This window comes from Leishmania major, chromosome 30 (assembly GCF_000002725.2).
Source record: "Leishmania major strain Friedlin complete genome, chromosome 30".
NCBI classification, from domain to species: domain Eukaryota; phylum Euglenozoa; class Kinetoplastea; order Trypanosomatida; family Trypanosomatidae; genus Leishmania; species Leishmania major.
In genome coordinates, this window is record NC_007271.2 from 407,845 (window position 1) to 426,580 (window position 18,736).

General features: G+C 60.1%; 4 protein-coding genes and 1 pseudogene across 4 annotated transcripts, besides 1 other annotated feature; all 5 read left to right on the plus strand.

Annotated features, from left to right (window-relative positions):
* Nucleotides 1-1,391: 1,391 nt before the first annotated feature.
* Nucleotides 1,392-4,412, plus strand: LMJF_30_1200 (putative ubiquitin hydrolase; the record flags this gene model as incomplete). Its single annotated transcript, XM_001684663.1, has 1 exon — nucleotides 1,392-4,412. One exon carries the CDS (start codon nucleotides 1,392-1,394, stop codon nucleotides 4,410-4,412), a length of 3,021 nt encoding a protein of 1,006 aa, XP_001684715.1.
* A 1,515-nt stretch (nucleotides 4,413-5,927) lies between these two features.
* Nucleotides 5,928-6,188, plus strand: LMJF_30_1205 (putative small nuclear ribonucleoprotein polypeptide e; the record flags this gene model as incomplete). The annotated part of the gene is made up of 1 exon (XM_001684664.1): nucleotides 5,928-6,188. The coding sequence occupies one exon, from the start codon at nucleotides 5,928-5,930 to the stop codon at nucleotides 6,186-6,188; it is 261 nt and encodes an 86-aa protein (XP_001684716.1).
* A 959-nt stretch (nucleotides 6,189-7,147) lies between these two features.
* LMJF_30_1220 lies at nucleotides 7,148-9,928 on the plus strand (annotated as a pseudogene).
* Nucleotides 7,148-9,928: a sequence feature.
* A 2,205-nt stretch (nucleotides 9,929-12,133) lies between these two features.
* Nucleotides 12,134-14,305, plus strand: LMJF_30_1230 (conserved hypothetical protein; the record flags this gene model as incomplete). The annotated part of the gene is made up of 1 exon (XM_001684665.1): nucleotides 12,134-14,305. The coding sequence occupies one exon, from the start codon at nucleotides 12,134-12,136 to the stop codon at nucleotides 14,303-14,305; it is 2,172 nt and encodes a 723-aa protein (XP_001684717.1).
* Nucleotides 14,306-15,648: 1,343 nt separating this feature from the next.
* Nucleotides 15,649-17,271, plus strand: LMJF_30_1240 (putative calcium-binding protein; the record flags this gene model as incomplete). The annotated part of the gene is made up of 1 exon (XM_001684666.1): nucleotides 15,649-17,271. One exon carries the CDS (start codon nucleotides 15,649-15,651, stop codon nucleotides 17,269-17,271), a length of 1,623 nt encoding a protein of 540 aa, XP_001684718.1.
* Nucleotides 17,272-18,736: the final 1,465 nt, after the last annotated feature.

Consider the following 18,736-nt stretch of genomic DNA (forward strand, 5'->3'; position numbering starts at 1 on the left):
CACTCAACACGCCCCCGCCTCTTGCGCAGTGCCGCTGCTCTTGGGGGTGTCCATTTGGCCCGCAGGACGGCCTACACCCTTGCGTTTCTTTGTCCCGTTCTGTCCGCCTCTATGTGAGCCGCACCCGCCCAGCCTATTTCTCTGATGCTTCTCTTTTCGTTTCGGCTGCGGTCTTCATCTTCGCGTTTCTCTCTCTCTCTGAGCGCGCGCGTGTGCGCGTATGTGCGTGTGTGTGTTTTGTCGCCCTTTTTATGCGCGTCATGCCCCCTTCCCCCGCCCTTTACGCACATCGCAGACTGGATTCCGTTGCGCTTGGATTTGGGACTCTCTCGCTCTCGCCGCACCCAACCGCCCTGCCTCAACGCTCTCGGTTGTTTTTCCCATTTTTGTTTCGTTACTCTTCTCCTTTCACTGGCCCGGATGACTCTGAGAGGGAGGGAGGGAGGACACACACCGCTCAGTGCGTCGCATCCTCAGGGTCCCGCACGACCCACCATGCGGGGCGAAGCCGAGCAGCTCCCCTATGCCCCCGGCCCAATGCCGAGCCCCCTCTCGTGGGGGCTGGATCAGGCACCCCACGCTGCGGGGGGGAGGACAGAGCGGCTCCTCGCTGCTGATGCCGGCGTTGGGGCCGTGGGCGCGGTGCTGCGGCGATGCACGCGTCTGCGCCATCCACATGATGGGCGAGGTGTCGACGTGACTGGAGCGTGTATCCGACCCCCGGCCGTCGCACCGCGTACTGGTGTGTGGGGAGCCGGCGCCACCGCACCGCCTCTGAGCAGAGAATGCACCAGGGGTGGCGCCCGGCATAGTGGGGGCGGGGGAGGGCTGCGGTGAGGCGACCTGCGAGGCCGCGGGTGGGCGGGCAGAGTTCGGGGCATGGGGCGGTGCTCTCGGGCCGACTGAGTCGGCGCATTTGGTGTACCGGGCGTGCCTCTCGCTCTGCTTGGCACGGCGCGGATGGGGGGCCTGTGGCAGGGCCTGCAGGGGTCAGAGCGGCGCTTGACTCGTGTTGTGTGGGGGAGAGCGGACACACATGGGGAGGCAAGCGCGCAAGGGGTAAGCGTCTGTTTAATTTATCGTGGCCATGCGCACATGCACACAGCGTATCGGTCGCCGTGTTGGTGTGACTTCCCGTCCGGAGCCGCACATGTTGTGACCCCCTTCTCCCCACCCAATCTAGCGTTCTCTCTTCCTTCCTTGTTTTCGTTTTTCTTTCCTCTTTCCTACTCGCTTCCAGAATATCAAGGCCATCGCTGCTTCAGCGGGCCTTACACGTCGCCAAGCTGTCGCTCACACCCATCGTCTACACCGGCCCCACGAGTGCCGGTGCAGTCTCTAGGCCAGTTACCAGGCAGTTCTCCTTGCTGGAGCCACGGAAGAGAAAAAGCATGTCGTGCTACTGTGTCGAAGAGGTCGACCTCGACATTTTTCGTGGCGTATTCATAGAGCAATGGCTCAGCGGAAAGAAGCATGGCAGCTGTGAGGAGGCGCTCTTCTTCTGCACAACATGCGGTCCACCAGCGGTGCAGGAGTCGATAAAGGGCTTCTCCAGTAGCGTCAGCAGCAGCGGCGCGAACCGGCGCAGCGCCTATACAACCAAGACCTGCACCCCAGAGAAAAAGAGTTCATCCGGCAAGTTCGCCTTAGGCAGCACGCTGAAAAAGCTCTTCACCTCGTCCAAGAGCAGCTCGAAAGCGGACCTGAGCACCACTTCGTCGAAGCAGCACTCTAGCTGCCACGTACGCGAGCTCAGCACCCGCATCATGTCAGCAGAGGAGGAGGAACTCCCAATCACACCGCGGACGGATAAGGAGCTGTACCTGTGCGTGACCTGCGGCTCGTGCTACTGCCGCGATCACGCCTTCGACCACCACTACAGCCGTCAGCAGCGCAGCACCGTGGCGGGCGGCGATGACCCCGACGCGTCGCACAAGGGCTACCCATACCACTCCTTCTTTATCGGCGTCCCCAGCTTCGTGAGCACCCACCCTTCCCACATACTACAGGAGACGTCATGGGGACTGCTTTTCCCCACCGTGACGGTGCGCGAGATCGAGGAGGGCACGGTCGACCTGTCGAAGCCGCTTCCCTTCTACGAGCACTTCGAGGAAATCTGCGACGGCGGCGCTGCTTGCGAGGCGAGTGCCTTTCATCCGAACAGTAGCGCGACCTCCAACAGTTGCAGCTTTGGCCGCGGCAAGAACACACTCGGCTTTTGCCCCAGCGGGATGCACACACGCATTCACAGCGCCTACAGCAGCAGTGGCCACCTCGACGGGTCCCTGCGGGTCTACTCAAAGTCGAACAGCTACGTGGATAAAAGGGAAGACCGCCTCCCGACGCGCCGATCTGCCCTGCTTTCCCCCGTCGGGGACCACGGCAGCCTCTCTCTGCCAGAGTTTCACTCCTCACCGCCTGAGAACTGGTCATATATCATGTTCTGCGCCAGATGCGCTGACCGGCAGGCGGTGCGACTGAATGGCAAGCAGTGTGACAACGACATCTCGCGTCATGTCCACCTGCGCCGACTGGGACAGCTCACGGCTCTGCTCGCGTACTTTCTGCTTCGTGGTGTGCGCCTCGAAGTGCCTGTGCAGTTTTTGGAGTACTCTGCGAAGAAGCACGCGCAGCAGGTGGAGCGGCAACGCAGCCAGCAGCGTGCACACAGGTTGGCTGAGATGCAGCGTGTCGGCCGCGCCTCGGAGCTCGTCGGCGGTCTCGAAGTGATGGCGACGACGGGCGCGAGGCATACAAGCACCAGCGGCGGTGGTGTGCACATGTCGCCGACAGGCCCGAACGTAGCGGGTGACTTTAGCCTACTGTCACGCACAGAGACAGACCACGTCATCACCCGTGCGGCGATCTGCGGCTTCGCCAACGAGAGCTATTTCTGCTACATGAACTCAGTGCTGCAGTGCTTGCTGCGGTGCCGCATCTTTGCGAACCCGCTTCTGCACCTCGATCCGTCCAAGAGCCCTGGAAAGCTGACGGCATCCGTGTCGCGTCTGCTGCACCACCTGGCACACCAGACGTATCAGGACGTGCTCAACGGTGCCGTCTTCGCGTTCGTGCGCTCGCTGCGGACGCAGATTTGCAACATCAACGTGCTCTTCGAAGAGGATGAGCAGCAGGATGCCCAAGAGTTTCTCATCACGCTGCTCAACGGCATCGAGGATGAGTTCGACAAGGGAAAGAGCGAGGAGGAGAAGAAGGCGTCGCGCCGTGTTAGCTTCGAAAGCACGCTTCTCTCCGAGGTGACTTGCTCCCAATGCAAGCACTGCGTCCCGCGCAACGAAATGTTCATGTCCCTTTCCATCCCCATCGAGAAGAGCATCGAGGACGGTATTGCATCGCTCTTCGCGCCGACCACGCTGCGCGGCAAGGATCGCTACGCATGCGAGGGCTGCTTCAAGAAGCTGTCGCAGAAAGAGCAGCAGGGGCACAACGCCCTCGCCGCAGTTCAGGCCGAGGCAGAGAGGAGGGCCAAGTTGGATGGGAAGAAGCTCACTCAAGCGCAGATAGAGGAGCGTGTGTATGCCAACGCTCTCTACAGCGAGGCCGAGGTACGCGCCTCGCTCTCCCACCTCGGCGGCAGCCTTGCGGTGCATCTCCTGCGCTTCCACTACGACCCGACGGTGCAGGACTTCATCAAGGTACTCACACCGGTGCGCATCTCGCTCACCCTTGACCTCACCCCGTACGTCAGCGGCGAGGTGGTGGAGGTCTACAAGCATATGGAGAAGATCTACCTCTTGCAGCGCCGCTTCCCGACTGCGTCAGAGAAGCTGATTTGCAAGTACCTAAGCCACGCCAACGATGATGTCAAGCTGGCCACGCAGAAGATGTTGGATGACGGTCATGGGATAGCCGAGGCGGCGCACTCACGGCAGAGTAGCAGCACTACCGTCAGCCGCACCCACACTGGGGTGGGGGCAGGCAACGCGGTAGGCGATGGCGCATCTGAGGATGCGGCTGGCTTCGGCAGCGTCTTTGGCGACGCCTCTGGCTGCACCTCCGGCTGCACCTCTTCCTTGGCTGCGACGCCGCTCAACAACCTCAATGGGGATCGCGGTACCTTTGCCAAGATGGCGGCCAAGTCTTGGGCAAACACTAACGGAAGCGCTGGCAAGGCTACACCGTCTGATCCCGCTGCTGCGATTTGTGCGATTACGAGCGATGAATTCGATCCGTTTGGCGAGCGCACCCCTCCGAAGCCATCGTTGGTGCGTCAGCTGGTGGGCATCGTTGCGCATCGAGGCTCGCTGCACGGGGGCCACTACATCGCCTATGTGCGCCACCTCACTCGCCCACATGTATGGTTCCGCTGCGACGACGAGGACATCGATGTGGTGGAGGAGAAGCACGTGCTGGATCACGAGGCTGAGGTGTACCTCGCCTTCTACGAGTAGGCACATGGGCTGTCAAGTGCCTAGTGTTCACATCAAGTCGGGGCATGAGTGGCCCTGCTTGCTGGTGAACGGTGAGGCGCGCACACGCGTCAGAAGCTGACCACACGTCGGTCTGCGGTACGTAAACGTCTCTCTCCCCCTCTCCCCCTCTCTCCCTTGCTGCTCCGCACGGCACATATATATATATATGTATGTATGCGTGCGTTTGGTTTTGTTTGTGTGCGTATCTCGTGGTGCTTTCGTTTCGTTTCGCGAGCTTATTTTTGCCTCTCTCTCTCTCGTGTGTGTGTGTGCACCGGCGAGCCCTCAGCTGCGGCCTCGGGTCCCTTTTTTCTCTCTCTTGTTCTCCTTCTCAGGCGTTCTAGAGCCTTCTTCCGTCCCTTCTCTTTCGTCCCTCCACTTTTCGCCGAGATGGGGGGAGGCGGTGGTGGTGGGTGGTCGTTGATCGCATGGGAGACGAAGGGGCAAACAGCGACTTGGTTCGCATGACGTGGAATGCGCTGACAGCAAGGGCTCTCCTTCTCGCCGGCATTGCTGCCGTTGCCACCCCCCTCCGTTGATATGCATACATTACACTCACATAGACATATATATATATATATATATATATATAATGTGCTCGGTCTCGTACTGATGCGTCTGCCGCTTGCCAAACGCTCGCTTGCGTCAATGTGTGCCTGTTCGTTGGTGTCGGTGTGCTTTGTTTTCTGTTCAGCCGTGCTTGTTGTTCTCTCTTTCGCGCCCCATTCTGTTTTTGGTTTGTTCGTGCGTGGTCGTGTCGAGCCGAGAAGCTCATGAAGCAAGGCGCAGGCAGAGCGAAAAGAGGGAGGTGTCGAAAGGACCAGATATGCCCGCTTCGTGTGTGTGGGTGTGTGTGTGTGTGGGTGGGTGGGTAGGTGGAGGGAGGGAGGGAGAGTGTGTCTCACTGACGCAGGCACCAAGGACGGCTTCGCACCCGCGGCGCGTTCACCTTCGCTTTTATCGCCTCTACGCTCTCACCCGCCTTTCTGTTTTTTTTTTTTTCTCGCTTTGCGTTTCCCTTTGCTCCCTGCGGAAGACGGTGGTCGCGCAGAGGAAGCAAGCAAGGGGACCTCGCACACCCTTCACCCCTAGGGTGTGCTGTGGCGCGTATGCCCCCTTTTTCTTGTCGTACACGGTGGCTGCGGATCTGAGCCGTCATGGCGGCTTCCCCCCTCTCCATCTTGCCCGAACGTATGTATACCTCTATTGTTGCTTGCGCATGCACTGTATCAGCATCTCTCACGTCCCTCTCCCTGTTTCTCACGCTTTGGCTTTTTGTGCGTCTCCCGCCTCGTCAACGTTGCCACTGTGGTGATCACGGCGTAACGCGCCGTCAACAAAACACGGGGCCTCCTCCCCACCGAGAGAGGAAATTGCTCGCTGCCGCATCATTCCACGGCTCTCTCCTCGAGGACGATCACCTCTACACCGAAACGTGAGAGGCACGACAGGAGAACAAGAAGAGAAAAAAGAAAAACAAAAACGGAGTTGCCCATGAGTGCTCACACCCGCCAAATGGAAAACCCCACGGGGGTGGTGCACCGCTTCATGCAGGACCATCAGCGTGTATGCGTGTGGCTCGTGCACGATCCGCAGATACGACTGGAGGGCAACCTGCTCGGCTACGACGAGTTCATGAACGTCGTGCTGGGTGATACGACCGAGACGAATCTTCGAAATAGCAAGAGCTACCGTCTGGGCAAGATCTTGCTGCGTAGCGACAACGTCGGCGTGATCTACCCCATCGGTGTTTAGAGCTGAGGCAGCGCTCGGCTGCAGTGACCTCTTCACCGGGTGGAGGCGCTTCGTTTCATATCTCCATGCGTGAAGCACGCCGATGCCCCGCTGGTAGTCGTGGATGAGGACATGTGTTGCTGTGTTGTCATTTTGGTAGTTGCGCGCACTCGTGTATATGTGCGTGAATGACGGAGGTGTTTTCTGTGTATGTCTGCGCTGGAGTGTCATCGGAGTGGGCGAGCACGAGGAGGGACGAGGTGCAGGGTGGCCATGGGGCCGTGAGTGGATGCTGCGTGAAACCCCTCAGCTCGCGTTCTCTTTCCGTCGCCCTTCCCTCCGTGCCCCGCGTTCTTCTGTAACCGTTGTCCCTCTTGCGCGTCTCCCGCTTCGCGTGATTTAGCAAGGAAAACGGAACAGCGAACGAAAATGCAAATCAACCAAGGCAAAGGCGGCCTGGCTTTTTAATTGTATTTTGAGGGGACGGTGTGTGTGTATGTGTGGTGGTGGTGGTGGTGGTGGAAGACGCGGGGCGTCTGTACTTGCCTGCGCTGTCTTACGATTCCTTCCCACCGCTCCCCTCATAATATATATATATATATGTAGATATATGTAGATATATCTGGCGTTGCAGCGCTGTAATTCAGCGACGCGCCGGTGGCCATTGGCCGCATCTGGGGATGATGCGACTGCTGCGCTGGGAGGCCGTGCGGCGCTTCGATGCTACGCGCCGACCATCGCTCTACCGGGGCGTGGCATCGAAGGGTAATATCAGCTTGTATCGCGCTCCACTTCCATCGCTTATCCATCTCCTCTTTTTTTTCGCCGCTTACACTGTGTTGGTGGCATGTCTAGTGTTGCCGTATGCGCGCTGTGTTGCCCAAGCACGGGTCACAATACGTTTGCCTACGCACTCGTCTCTCTCCTCCCTTTCGGTGCTGTTGCGCGCACATACCCACTAGAGTGTGCGTGCGTCAGCGATGGGCGTCGGCTTGTCTACAGTGCGGCACGCGGGCACCGCCATTCTCGTGCCCACAGTCAGTGCAGCATCGACAGCAGTATTGCCACTCTCGTCGGAGGAGCGGGTGGCGGCACTGCCAGGAACGACGACGCCGCCTGCTGCTGCCGCTGCTCCAGCCCCACCCACCGCTGAACACACATCGAACCCCCGGCAGCGCCTCACAGACACCCCAGCGGCGCATGCAGCGGTATCTCTGCCACATGCCGCGCCAAAGCCGCATCGGCGCTTCCTTCCCTACCCCGAGGAGGCCTCGGCGTTGGCCACCCCCCCACCAGCGGCAGTCTTGACCGCGGCCCCGGTCGTGGTCGAGGCGGCCGTCAAGAGGCACCGCAAGGGGAGCCGCGTCACGAAGCCCCTGCACCCGGCACAGGCGTCGCTGTTCACGTGGGCGGAGGGGGGACAGCGCAACGCAACTGGTGATGCTATCATCGCTGGCGATCACCTTCGTCGCAGGTGTTGCCCGGACGCCGGCGTCGTTGCTAACCGCAGCATGGACTGTGATGAGGATGCTACATTGGTCGTGAGGTCACCGGACGAGGGGCGACGGAGCGGCACGTCCCTGCAGAGCGAGGGTGGCCTCTACGGAGAGAAGGGGCAGAGGCAGTTCGCTGCGTCTGCTCAATCGTCTCCATCGCCGGCCTCGCCGGAGGCGGAGGAGGTGGCGGCGACGGTGTGCGCATCGGTGAACGCCACGGCTGTCGAAAATGCTCCGAGTGGCCCTGCTGCTCCTCTGCTGAGCAGCGCTTTCACGGCCTACCGCCCCGTGGCTCGCTCGGCTTCTCCTGGGCCGGCGCTTGGGCAGTACGAAGGGCTTCCGCTCACGTCGGTGCAGCAGGTGCTGGAGTCGAAGCACAAGGTGTACCGTATCTGCCTCACCGGTGGTCCGTGCGCTGGCAAGTCCACCATGCTCTCGGCCATCCAGGCAAAAATCCCGCAGCGCACCGGCTTCCGCGTCATGTGCGTGCCGGAGGCCGCAACGCTGCTCGTCACTGGCGGGATGCAGTGGGATGGCGACCTCACCGTGCCGCAGCAACTCGGGCTCCTTCGCACCCAGCTTGCCTTGGAGGACCAGTTCTACGCACTCGCCGTGGCGTCCCATGTACCGACTGTCATCGTCTCTGACCGTGGCACGATGGACGGCCGCGCGTTCTGCACTGATGCGCAGTTCCAGGAGATCCTGCGCGGCGTCGGTAGCACCATCGACGTGCTGCGCGACCGCTACGACGCCGTCATTCACATGGTCACCGCCGCGGATGGAGCGGAGGAGTTCTACAACCTGGACAACCCGGCACGGTACGAGGACCTCGACGGCGCCCGCGCCTCCGATCTTCGCCTGCAGAGGATGTACGTTGGTCACCCAATGTTCCGCCTGCTCGACAATTCGACCACCTTCGAGGACAAAATTGAGCGAGGGCTCCAGGTGGTCAGCCAGGTGGTGCACAAGGAGCAGTGTGCGCCGGCATTGCCCACTTACTACTTAGTGCGCCGCTGCCCAGCGGAGCTTCCGGTGGCGAGCGCCACGTACACGACGTACACGACTGTACTAGGTAACAGCCAGATCAGCGACATACGACTCCTCGTAAAGCGCGAGATGGCGGATGGGTCGACGATGCACTTCTTCAAGAGCGTTCGCGACGCTCCGTCGACTGTGCCGTCCTCACGTGCGCCACCCCGCGCGACCTCGCACGCCAGCAGCGGCGCCTCGTTCCGCAGCAGTGTAAACGCCCCGACGGTCAGCACAGCGTCGCCGACGCAGCAGCGCATCGAGAGCGCCCAACGCATCAGCAGCCGCGAGTACGCGAGCTTGTGCAAGCACCGCGACAGCACCCGCGCTGAGGTGGTGATGCGGGCGACGCACTTCATCTTCGAGGGTGCGAACTACGAGCTGACGACAATGATAGCGCCAAGCTGGGCAGCAGGACGCCAAACGCTGACAGTGGAGAGCTGCACAGTGTCGACGGCGGAGCAGGAGCAGATGCATCTGAACGGCTCGCGTCACGCTGCTCCACCGGCGACGGCGCTGCGCCTCCCACCGTTTTTAGAGGTGGATCGCGAGGTGCCGGTGGAGAGCCTGACGACCACCTTTCTCATCTCGCACAAGGAGACGGGCCCTCTCTACACATCGCTGGCGTTTGCGCCTGTCTTCTCCCGCGCGGTGGTGACCGCCCTTGGTGCGCACGCCGACACGGAAAACATCCTGAGCAGCACGGTGAGTACTCCTCGCGGCACGCCGGCACTGCTCACGGAGAAGGGCACGCTTCGCACTCTCCCCGCTCTCGCAGAGAAGGAGGAGGACAGCGGGTTGCCCGCAAAAGCGCCCGCCTCGGGAGAGGGCAGCCGGCGCGTAGAGAACGCGGAAAACTCGGTGTTCATGGCCGCACCGCCGCCACCGCCGTTGCCTGCACGTCGTGGGCTTGCTCCGCTCGACGTCAATACACTTGCTATCTCTGCACCACCGATGAAATCCGCCACACCCAAGACAGAGGGCACGCATCACCTGGAGCTGGCGTCTTTGCCGCCGCACCTCGATGAATCAACGAGCACTCGCAAGCAACACAACGTTGGCACCCCGTCGAGCTTCTCCCTAGCCGGAGAGGAGGGTGGTGCTGCCAAAGTGACCACGGCGGCACCGGCTGGGGAGCGTCTGCAGCCGGAGAGGCTGATGGCGCGAGACCCCGAGTCCATCTTGCCCCCCATTGGGGCGAAAAAGTCGACTCCTACGACCTGCCTGCGCAGCTGAACGAGGCGAGGAGGCTGCCGCAGGGCCGCAGGCAAGAGGCAAGTAGCGGTGTTGCTCCTTTCCCGTTGGGTGGAGGGACAAGGTCTAGCACACCCACTCGCGCAGCAGTAGATGATGCGACTGTGGTGGCAACACCCATTTTGAGGACGTAAAGGAGTAGACGACGCAACAGAGAGGAGGCAGAGGCGTCTCGTGCGGCGCCGCCTCTGCCTCCGCCACCTCCCTCTGCCTGGCTGACGCGTCTTTTGGAATCGATTTGTATTGATTTGTTCACTCTATGTTTCTTGTACACTGTTCTCTCTTCACCTTAGATGCACACACGCACATATATCTATCTATCTATATATACACGTAGTTGACGCTGAAGGTCTGGCGTGTGTCGTCAGTGCTTATCGTGTGTTGCTTTCGCTTCTCACCCCTCCCCGTTTCGTGTTCTTGCCTTCCCGTTGAGCCTTCACGCTCTCTCTCGCACTTCACTACCGCCACACCTGCACGTACATGGCGCCCGCTGTTTTGCATCATTCTACTACTCTCTCTGTGTATGTGTTTGTCTATCTTACTCGCCTCCCCGCCTGTCTGATCCCGTCTTCCTCCGTGATCTGTACCACACACACACACACACACACACACACACACAGAGCGGCATCGGTGAAGTGGAAGAGGGAGAACGTGGGGAGGCTGTCGGTAGCGAATGTGCCTTGGTGTGTCTAGGGAGATGCAGAGGTATGCGCGTGGCGGGCGAGACGCGCCGCGAATAGCTCGCCCGCACACTTTGATTGCTTCTCCCCTCCCTCTGTCTCTCGCTCTTCTCCACTCCCGCCCCCCGCCTCGTTCTTTTTTTTTGGCTTGCTTTGACTTTTATGCATATGTGTGTGTGCGTGTGCGTGTGTGTGTGTGTGACCGTCGTGAATACAGCAGGATCGTTTCTCCTTCTCCTCTCACGGGACCTTACGCGCATCCCCACCATACATGCACGCGCTGCTGCTGTGCGCAACTCTCCGTCTCCAGGCTCTGTCAGGTCCCTCCATCAGGCACTACGGCTCCTGTGTCAGTCGAGCCGAAGCCGCCACAACAGCAGCACTGACGCACGCCAGATACAAGCAGGACAAGCTAGGCTGGTGAGCTACGCTCGGTTGCTCCTCGCAATTCTCCCTCTCCGTGTCTCTGCTTGCACTTGGTAGAGGCCACCTCCGTTCCCCTTTAGCCCCCCCCCTCTCCCCCTCTTTTTCCCGCTTTTCGTTCTTCTCTTACTCACTCTCACTCGTACGCGTGCTCGAACAGAAGTAGATTTGCCCGCGAGTTTCCCCTCTTTCTGCCTCCCCCCTCTTTCCATCCCTGTTTGGCGTTCCTCTCTCCCTCACAGACACACACACACACACACACACACACACGCACACACACACATATATATATATATACATATATATATATATACATATAATTACGCACTCGATAAAAGATATACGTGTCCTCCTTCCACCTCGCCTCACCGTCTCTTCGTAGCCGTACTAAGGGGTGCTCTGAGTCAGTTGCGGTCCAGGTGGTTCGTGCCATACGCGCAGCAACTAAAGAGCGGACCTCCAAAGCACACGAATAGCGTTGTCTGTGGGTACCACTACTTCTCCCCTCCCTTCTCGCTCTCGCTCGTGCCAGAGGCGAGGTGCCTCGCTCTTCTGACACCATCTGTCCGTCTACGGTTGTCGAGGGAGGCCTCTGTTGTGGTCTTTCCTGCCCCTCTGCCCGCTGTGTCTGAGTCAGAGGACATATCCGAGCTGAGTGGAAGAGTGGAGTGCAAGTTGGTGTCTGGCCACTCAGCACGTGCAGCATAGATCTGCACGCCGTTCGCTTTCCGCAGTGAAGCAGAGGCCAACAAACACGCGCACGCATACAGTGGCGCATACATCGCCCTCGCTCTCCGGTTCAAATCACCCTCGCTTTCTTCGCTGGGCGCATCTGCTTGTGCCGTCTTTCCAGCTGCTGCTGCTGCTGCTGCTGTCGCTGCGTTTGGAGATCAAACAACGCTTCATTCACGCCTTGGGCAGCGCAGCGGTCATTCTCTTCGCTGCCTGTCAGGGTTGCAGGTAGGGAGACGGCACGAAACGGCGAAAAACGCGCTGGACGGTTACTCACAGACAGCCGCTCAGTGTCGAGGCTGCAGCGCAGAACCGAGCCCCAAGAGCGAAGGGAAAAGTGTTTATTATCGTCATGAGTGGAGGGGGCAATCGAAATCTAGGTGGAGGAGGCAGCAGCGGCAACCGTAACGCTATTGGTGCCTTTAGCCCATACAGCGAGGAAGTTCCAGTGGAATGCCTCATCTGTGCTGACCCGTGCCGCGCGCTGTGCGTGTTCCCATGCGGCCACTACACATGCTACAGCTGTGGCCTCCGCATTCACAGCTTGAACAAGGGCAGCTGCCCGGTTTGCCGCAAGGAGGCGACACAGATGCCGATCATTACGCAGCAGGTGAGCCGCGAGGAGGAGCAGTTCTCGGCCGAGGAGATGGCGAGCATGCGGCGGGTTGTCACGACAAATCGCTACCTGCGCTGCGTCATCGACTCGCCGCAGCTTGCGTACGAGGTGGCAAAGCTGTACGAGTACACATGCCCTATCGAGAGCTGCTGGTGCCAGGGGTACCAAGATCCGTTTCTCGAAGTGAACATGCTGAAGGATCATTTGTGGGTCGATCATGAGCTTGTGTATTGCGACGTGTGTCTCCAGCACAGGCCCGCCTTCTTGTGCGAGCAGGTGGCCTACTCAATCACCGCACTGCAGTACCACATGGAGGGGCGGTGCCGACACGACAGGTCGTCGTTCACAGGCCACCCACCGTGCCGCTTCTGCAAGCGTGCCAACCGCTTCTACGATGGCGAGTCGCTGCTGAAGCACATGCAACAGCAGCACTACACGTGTGACGTGTGCAATCGAGGTCAGTTTACCTTCACTTTTTATGCCAGCCGGCAAAAGCTTGATCAGCACTTTCAGACGTGCCACAAGATATGCGACCATCCCGACTGCGCGTCGCTTGATTTGATGATGCGTGTGTTTGGCAACGAAATTGATCTGATGGTGCATAAACAGCGCGTCCATGGCGTCAAGGCAAAGGTGACGCTCTCGCCTGCCATGTTCGGCGAGGCCTCCGGCTCGTCAGCAGGCAGCGGCCCGGCTGGCTCCACGCCGGCGACGGCGTCAAACGCAAACGTGATCCAGATCACGTTCGACCATGTGTTCCGCGTGGAGACGGTGGAGATGATGCCGACCAAGGAGAACAATCACCGTGGTGGTCGCCGTGGAGGCGGTGGTGGTGACCGCGGCGTAGATAGGGTGCACGCCCCGGAGGAGAACGGTATCCCGTTGTACTACTTGGGCAGCGGCGCCTTCCCAGTCCTCACCCGCTCTGTCGCGAGCGACGCCGGTGCAGCGTCCACCTCGGCCCGTGCCGGTGGGGCGCGGAGTAACAACAGGAGCAGCGCTTCCTCCTCCTTTGCCTTCGCCGTCGCTGAGGATATGAGCAACTACAACGTCAAGAACAAACTCCCGACAGATAAGCAGCAGCTTGAGCAGCGGCTGAACGACATGCTGAGCAAACACGTGAGATCGCCGGTCACGTACGCACACTTCCGCAGCTACACTCGTGACTTCATCGACTCGGCGATGCTCACCTCCGAATACTACGACGTTCTGGCGAAGGAGTGCTTCCCTGACCCGCAGGTGTTCCATAAAGTGTTCCCGTTGATCGTAGCGACCGTGCCAGTAGCGGCGAAGCAGGCAGCCTTGCAGGAGGTGTATAAGATGCGCATGGCCCCCGAGACGCAGCGCGTCGCCCGCGCCCGCGAGGAGGACGCGCGGAAAGAGGCGGAGGCGAAGGCGGCTGCGGCGCGTGCGGAGGAGATGCGGAACTGCAAAGCCGGAAAGAGCACCAGCAGCAACAACGGCGTCAGCAACAGTACACCTGTTGGCGCGCCGTCTCCCTTTGGCCGCAAGAATGCCAAAGGCAAGGGAGCGAAGCAGAATGCATGGCTGACGATGGACACGCGGTCTAAGTTTGGCTGCAGCAGCTCCGCGCCGGCCCAACACCAGGACCCCTCTGCCAGCGCCCCCGCCACTGCTCCAACGGCGTCGGCGCCACCGGCAGCGGCGTCCCTGAAGCCGCAGTCCAACAACGGCCCGCGTGGATGGGGGTCTGTGGCGACCGCCTCATCGGGCACGTTCGTTACCACGCCGGCTGCTGCCTCGGTGCCGGTGTCTAGCCCAGCCCATTTAGGGCCTGGACTAGTTATCAATGAAGAGACGTTCCCGTCCTTGCCGAACAATGGTATTCTCCGTGAGCCCATCGGCAAGGCGCAGCGACCAAAGGCAAACGCGTGGTTTAAACGGTAAGAGAGGGCGGCCCACTTCCTTCAGAGCCGCTCCCGCCACTCCGCGCGTGCCGCATTAATAGTCCAACTAAGCTTTTGATTCTTCCGCGTGTCCGCTCTCCCCCACACAACACGAGTCAAGCGCCGCTCTGACCCCTGCAGGCCCTGCCACAGGCCCCCCATCCGCGCCGTGCCAAGCAGAGCGAGAGGCACGCCCGGTACACCAAATGCGCCGACTCGGTCGGCCCGAGAGCACCGCCCCATGCCCCGAACTCTGCCCGCCCACCCGCGGCCTCGCAGGTCGCCTCACCGCAGCCCTCCCCCGCCCCCACTATGCCGGGCGCCACCCCTGGTGCATTCTCTGCTCAGAGGCGGTGCGGTGGCGCCGGCTCCCCACACACCAGTACGCGGTGCGACGGCCGGGGGTCGGATACACGCTCCAGTCACGTCGACACCTCGCCCATCATGTGGATGGCGCAGACGCGTGCACCGCCGCAGCACCGCGCCCACGGCCCCACCGCCGGCATCAGCAGCGATGAGCCGCTCTGTCCTCCCCCCCCCCCGCGGCGTGGGGTGCCTGATCCAGCCCCCACAAGAGGGGGCTCGGCATTGGGCCGGGGGCATAGGGGAGCTGCTCGGCTTCGCCCCGCATGGTGGGTCGTGCGGGACCCTGAGGATGCGACGCACTGAGCGGTGTGTGGCACCTGTCATCAGGAACGACATGCGCTCTCACCAGACGGCAAGGGAGAGTCTCTGTAGGCGAACAGGACCAGGGCGAGCGAGAGCGAGAGAGCCGTTCGCGGCTAGCTGCTATAGCCCCGCCCCGCACTGCGCTGCTCATCTCTCAACGCGCCCTGGTGCGCTCTGCTTTAGCGACTGCAGTGCCACAGAAGCGTTGCATCGCTGCCCCTTCTGCTCCTCCTCTACGTGGCAAGCCCCTCCCTCTGTCGATTTCCTCGTTGCCAAGGCGTATACATGTATATGCATATGTCATCTGAGGGCCCCTTGAAGGGCACTTGTATGCGTACGGCGCTGAGGTAGCCGTGGTCTGCGTGCCCGTGTAACCCCCGCTGTGTGCGTGTGTGTGTGTGTGTCTGTATATGTGCATGTATCTTCGTGGTCTGGTGGGAGATCGCCGCCAGCGGTGTGTGTGTGTGTGTGTGTGTCGTTGTCCTTCGGTGCCTCTTGTGTTGAAAGAAATCACAAACGACCACTCTCTCTCTCTCTCTCCCGGTGACTCCGTTTGCAAGTCCGTCTGTGCGCATGCGTGTGCGGGGGCCGCTGCCTTCGACAACAGCGACTGAGGTGCGGCTGTGGGGATGATGGAGGTGCAGCCACGCCGCGGCAAAAAAGGCAGAACAAAATATGCACATCAATGTCGAGAAGCAGCAGGCGTCCCCGCCCCTCATCGCACATGCGATGAGGGAGAAGAGCAAGATTGGTAGCGAAGAGGAGGAGGCGCTTACTGCTATGGTTCCGCAGCGTCGTTCGCAGCGCTGTTGCTGCTGCCGTTTTCACTTTGCTTACTTGCAACCCTGCTCACTCTCTCGTCTCTTCTCGATGCTCCCTTTTCTGCTGTGCAAGCAGCACCGCTTCAACGTTTTCGTTTGCTGTCTGTGTCTTCGCTTTCTCCTCGAAGAGGTTGCTTCTCTCGACACACACACACACACAGAGAGAGAGAGAGAGAGAGAGAGAGACGCAAGCGTACACCAAGGAGGGCGACCGGCGAGGGGAGATACCACGAAAATGTCGGTGCGCATGGATGCCTCGCTCTACAGCGATGTTGTTCGCATTGAGCGTGGTGACTACCTACGCTTTCACTGCGAGCAGCTCTCCGCGGACGGCCGCGACACTCAGCGGTACTTTTTCGGCTGCTACTACCCTCGCTGGCACGGGTTCTACCTGGAGGAGGTGCGCTCCATCATTGGCAATATGGGTTACTGTGAGCTCAAGCACTTCCCGGCCTACCCGTTCGATGTGTACCTCAAGCCTGCTGACGTCACGGCAGCGGCCGATTCGTCGCAAAACTACGACGTGGACAGCGCGAACGTGACAACGTACATCACAGACGACTTTCAGGTGAACAACATCCTCGTACTTGGGCCACCGCAGAACCAGCGCGACGATGCCGTGAAGCGGTTCAAGATCGTCTCGGTGGATGTGAGCCACCTCAAGACCAAGACGTTCTCTCTCGCCCCCGTGGCAAACCTCAACAGTAGCTCCATTCAAAACCCCAACACGATGCTATCTACGTTGCGCGCACCGGGCGGAGAGCGGGTGCCGGTTCAGCTGGAGAGCTCAGTTCTGGACATTCTGACACAGTTGCGAGATGCCTACATCGATCATGCCGGTGGCGGCATTCCAGAGATAGGCATTAAGGCGATGGGCCGGCCGTTCCGCAAGGTGAGTGACGACGGCCGGCGATGGATGACACGCGACGGCGTGCGCCAGCTTGTCCGTGGCTCCCGTGCGTTTGGCGCGCATGCCGGCTGCTTATCCGACACTCGCCACGCCCTTCAAACGATTGAGGCGGTGGCAGGCACCATCTTTCGCGCGTTTCCGCATGAGGAGGCCACACACCCCGTCGCTCCAGGCGAGGAGGCGTGCGAGGAGCGGATCGACTACGACGTTTTCATGGACTACGTACGCGGTCACATGAACTCAACCCGCAAGAAGGCCGTGCTCGAGGTATTCCAGCGGCTGGACTACGACTCGGACGGCAACATCACCATCAAGGACATTCAAGCTACTTTCAACGCACAGGAGCACCCCGTTGTCGTCAGTGACGCCATCTTCACAGCGGAGAAGCTGCTGAAGGGCTTCCTCGCCATCTGGGATGAGAACCAGCGCCATTTTGGACTCGTGCCGTACACCGAGTTCATGGACTACTACAATGGCCTCAGCGCTGTCATCGAAGACGACGCTGTCTTCTTGGGTATCCTTAAGACCACCTGGAAGGTGCCGAACTGGACAATACATTTCGTGTAGCCTCCGTTCTTGGCGAGCAACGCGCTTTGGTTGGCCGCCATGAAAGGGTGCGCCAAAAGGTGGTTCCAGTTGCGCCTTGCTGGTCTCATCTGCGATGGGGGCGCGTCCCGCTGTGGCCCCCTCTCCTGTTGACGATGCACGGGGGGGGGAGGAGGTGCCGCAAAGAAACTGGGAACGCACTCTCTCCGTTTCTCTCGTCTTCTGCACTTTGCTTTTTCTTGTATATTAGCGTTTTTCATTTCGCGTTGCTTGTGTGCGCTTGCACCCTTGCTGCCCTTGCCCTCTACTGCGAGGCCTCTGACGAGGAAGAGGGGGGGGGGTGAGAGGGGGAGGGGGGCGGCGGCGGCGGCGGGAAAGCCGAAGTGCGTAGACGTCTGCGGAGCGACACATATTTACGCACACGGATGCAGCCACACCTTGCGTAGATACGTTTTTTGCTGTACGCTTGGCATGCATCCAGTGCGCGCCACTTTGTTGGTTCATGTATCGTACACACAGTCAAGTACAAGAATACGCACATACACACGCGCGCATAAAGCGGCTGAAAACGGCGTGGGCCTTTCACGAACCTTCCGCGAATGTACCAAGGCGATGCTGGCCGCTGAAGGCACGTTTTCATGGCCGCTTCACCAGCACGCTGTGGGGTGTTACAGAGACACACGTCCCTTTCTTACTCCTGCGCGTGCCTATGCGTCCTCCGCCCTGTAGCGAAGAATAGGGGGAAACGGAGGCAGCTCCAGAGAGACGCATGCGTATGTCTTTGTGCATGCCTCGAGTTTTCAGAGGCGTGTGTGCCTCCGCCCTCCCCCACTCTCCTCACCGCCCCTACCTCTTCGCCTCTCCCCGCCTCCTTCTGGGTTGATTTCGTCGATGCATCGTGACCGCATTCGCACCATCTCGCACTCGTAAGCCTCACCCCTCCTACAAAACCAATACGCACACCGCGCATCGCGCATCAACCAAGCTCCTGCCGTTTTCTTTGTGCTCATATCTCGATTTCACGCTTCCACTCGCAACGCCGCACGCGTGCTTTCTCTTCTTCCTCAGTTTCGGTACGCTGAGAACCCGCCCTTGCTTGATCCATCGGCCATCCGCTACCGCGCAGTGCTCAAGTTATTCACTTGCATTATTATTATTAGTGCAACATCCACGTCTCAAGCAGCGCTTGAAAAGAAAGCGTGCGTATGCGCTTGAGTGCCGTTGTCCTTGCATCTCTCTCTCTCTCTCCAACTCTGCGACTTCCTTGACCACCTGGCGTACTTCCTAGCTGCATTGCACGCTAGGTCTGGCCTCGGGTTTTATTGTATTTTGATTGTGATTTTTTTCCTTCGTATCGGCTCGATCGGACTCGTGTGCTTTGGCGTGTTGTTTCGTATTCTTGTGATTCGCTTGTTTGCACGGAACGTGGTGCGGCCGGGCCCGTGCGCGCTGTCTGGCAAGAAATCGGTCCGCCGACTCCCTCACA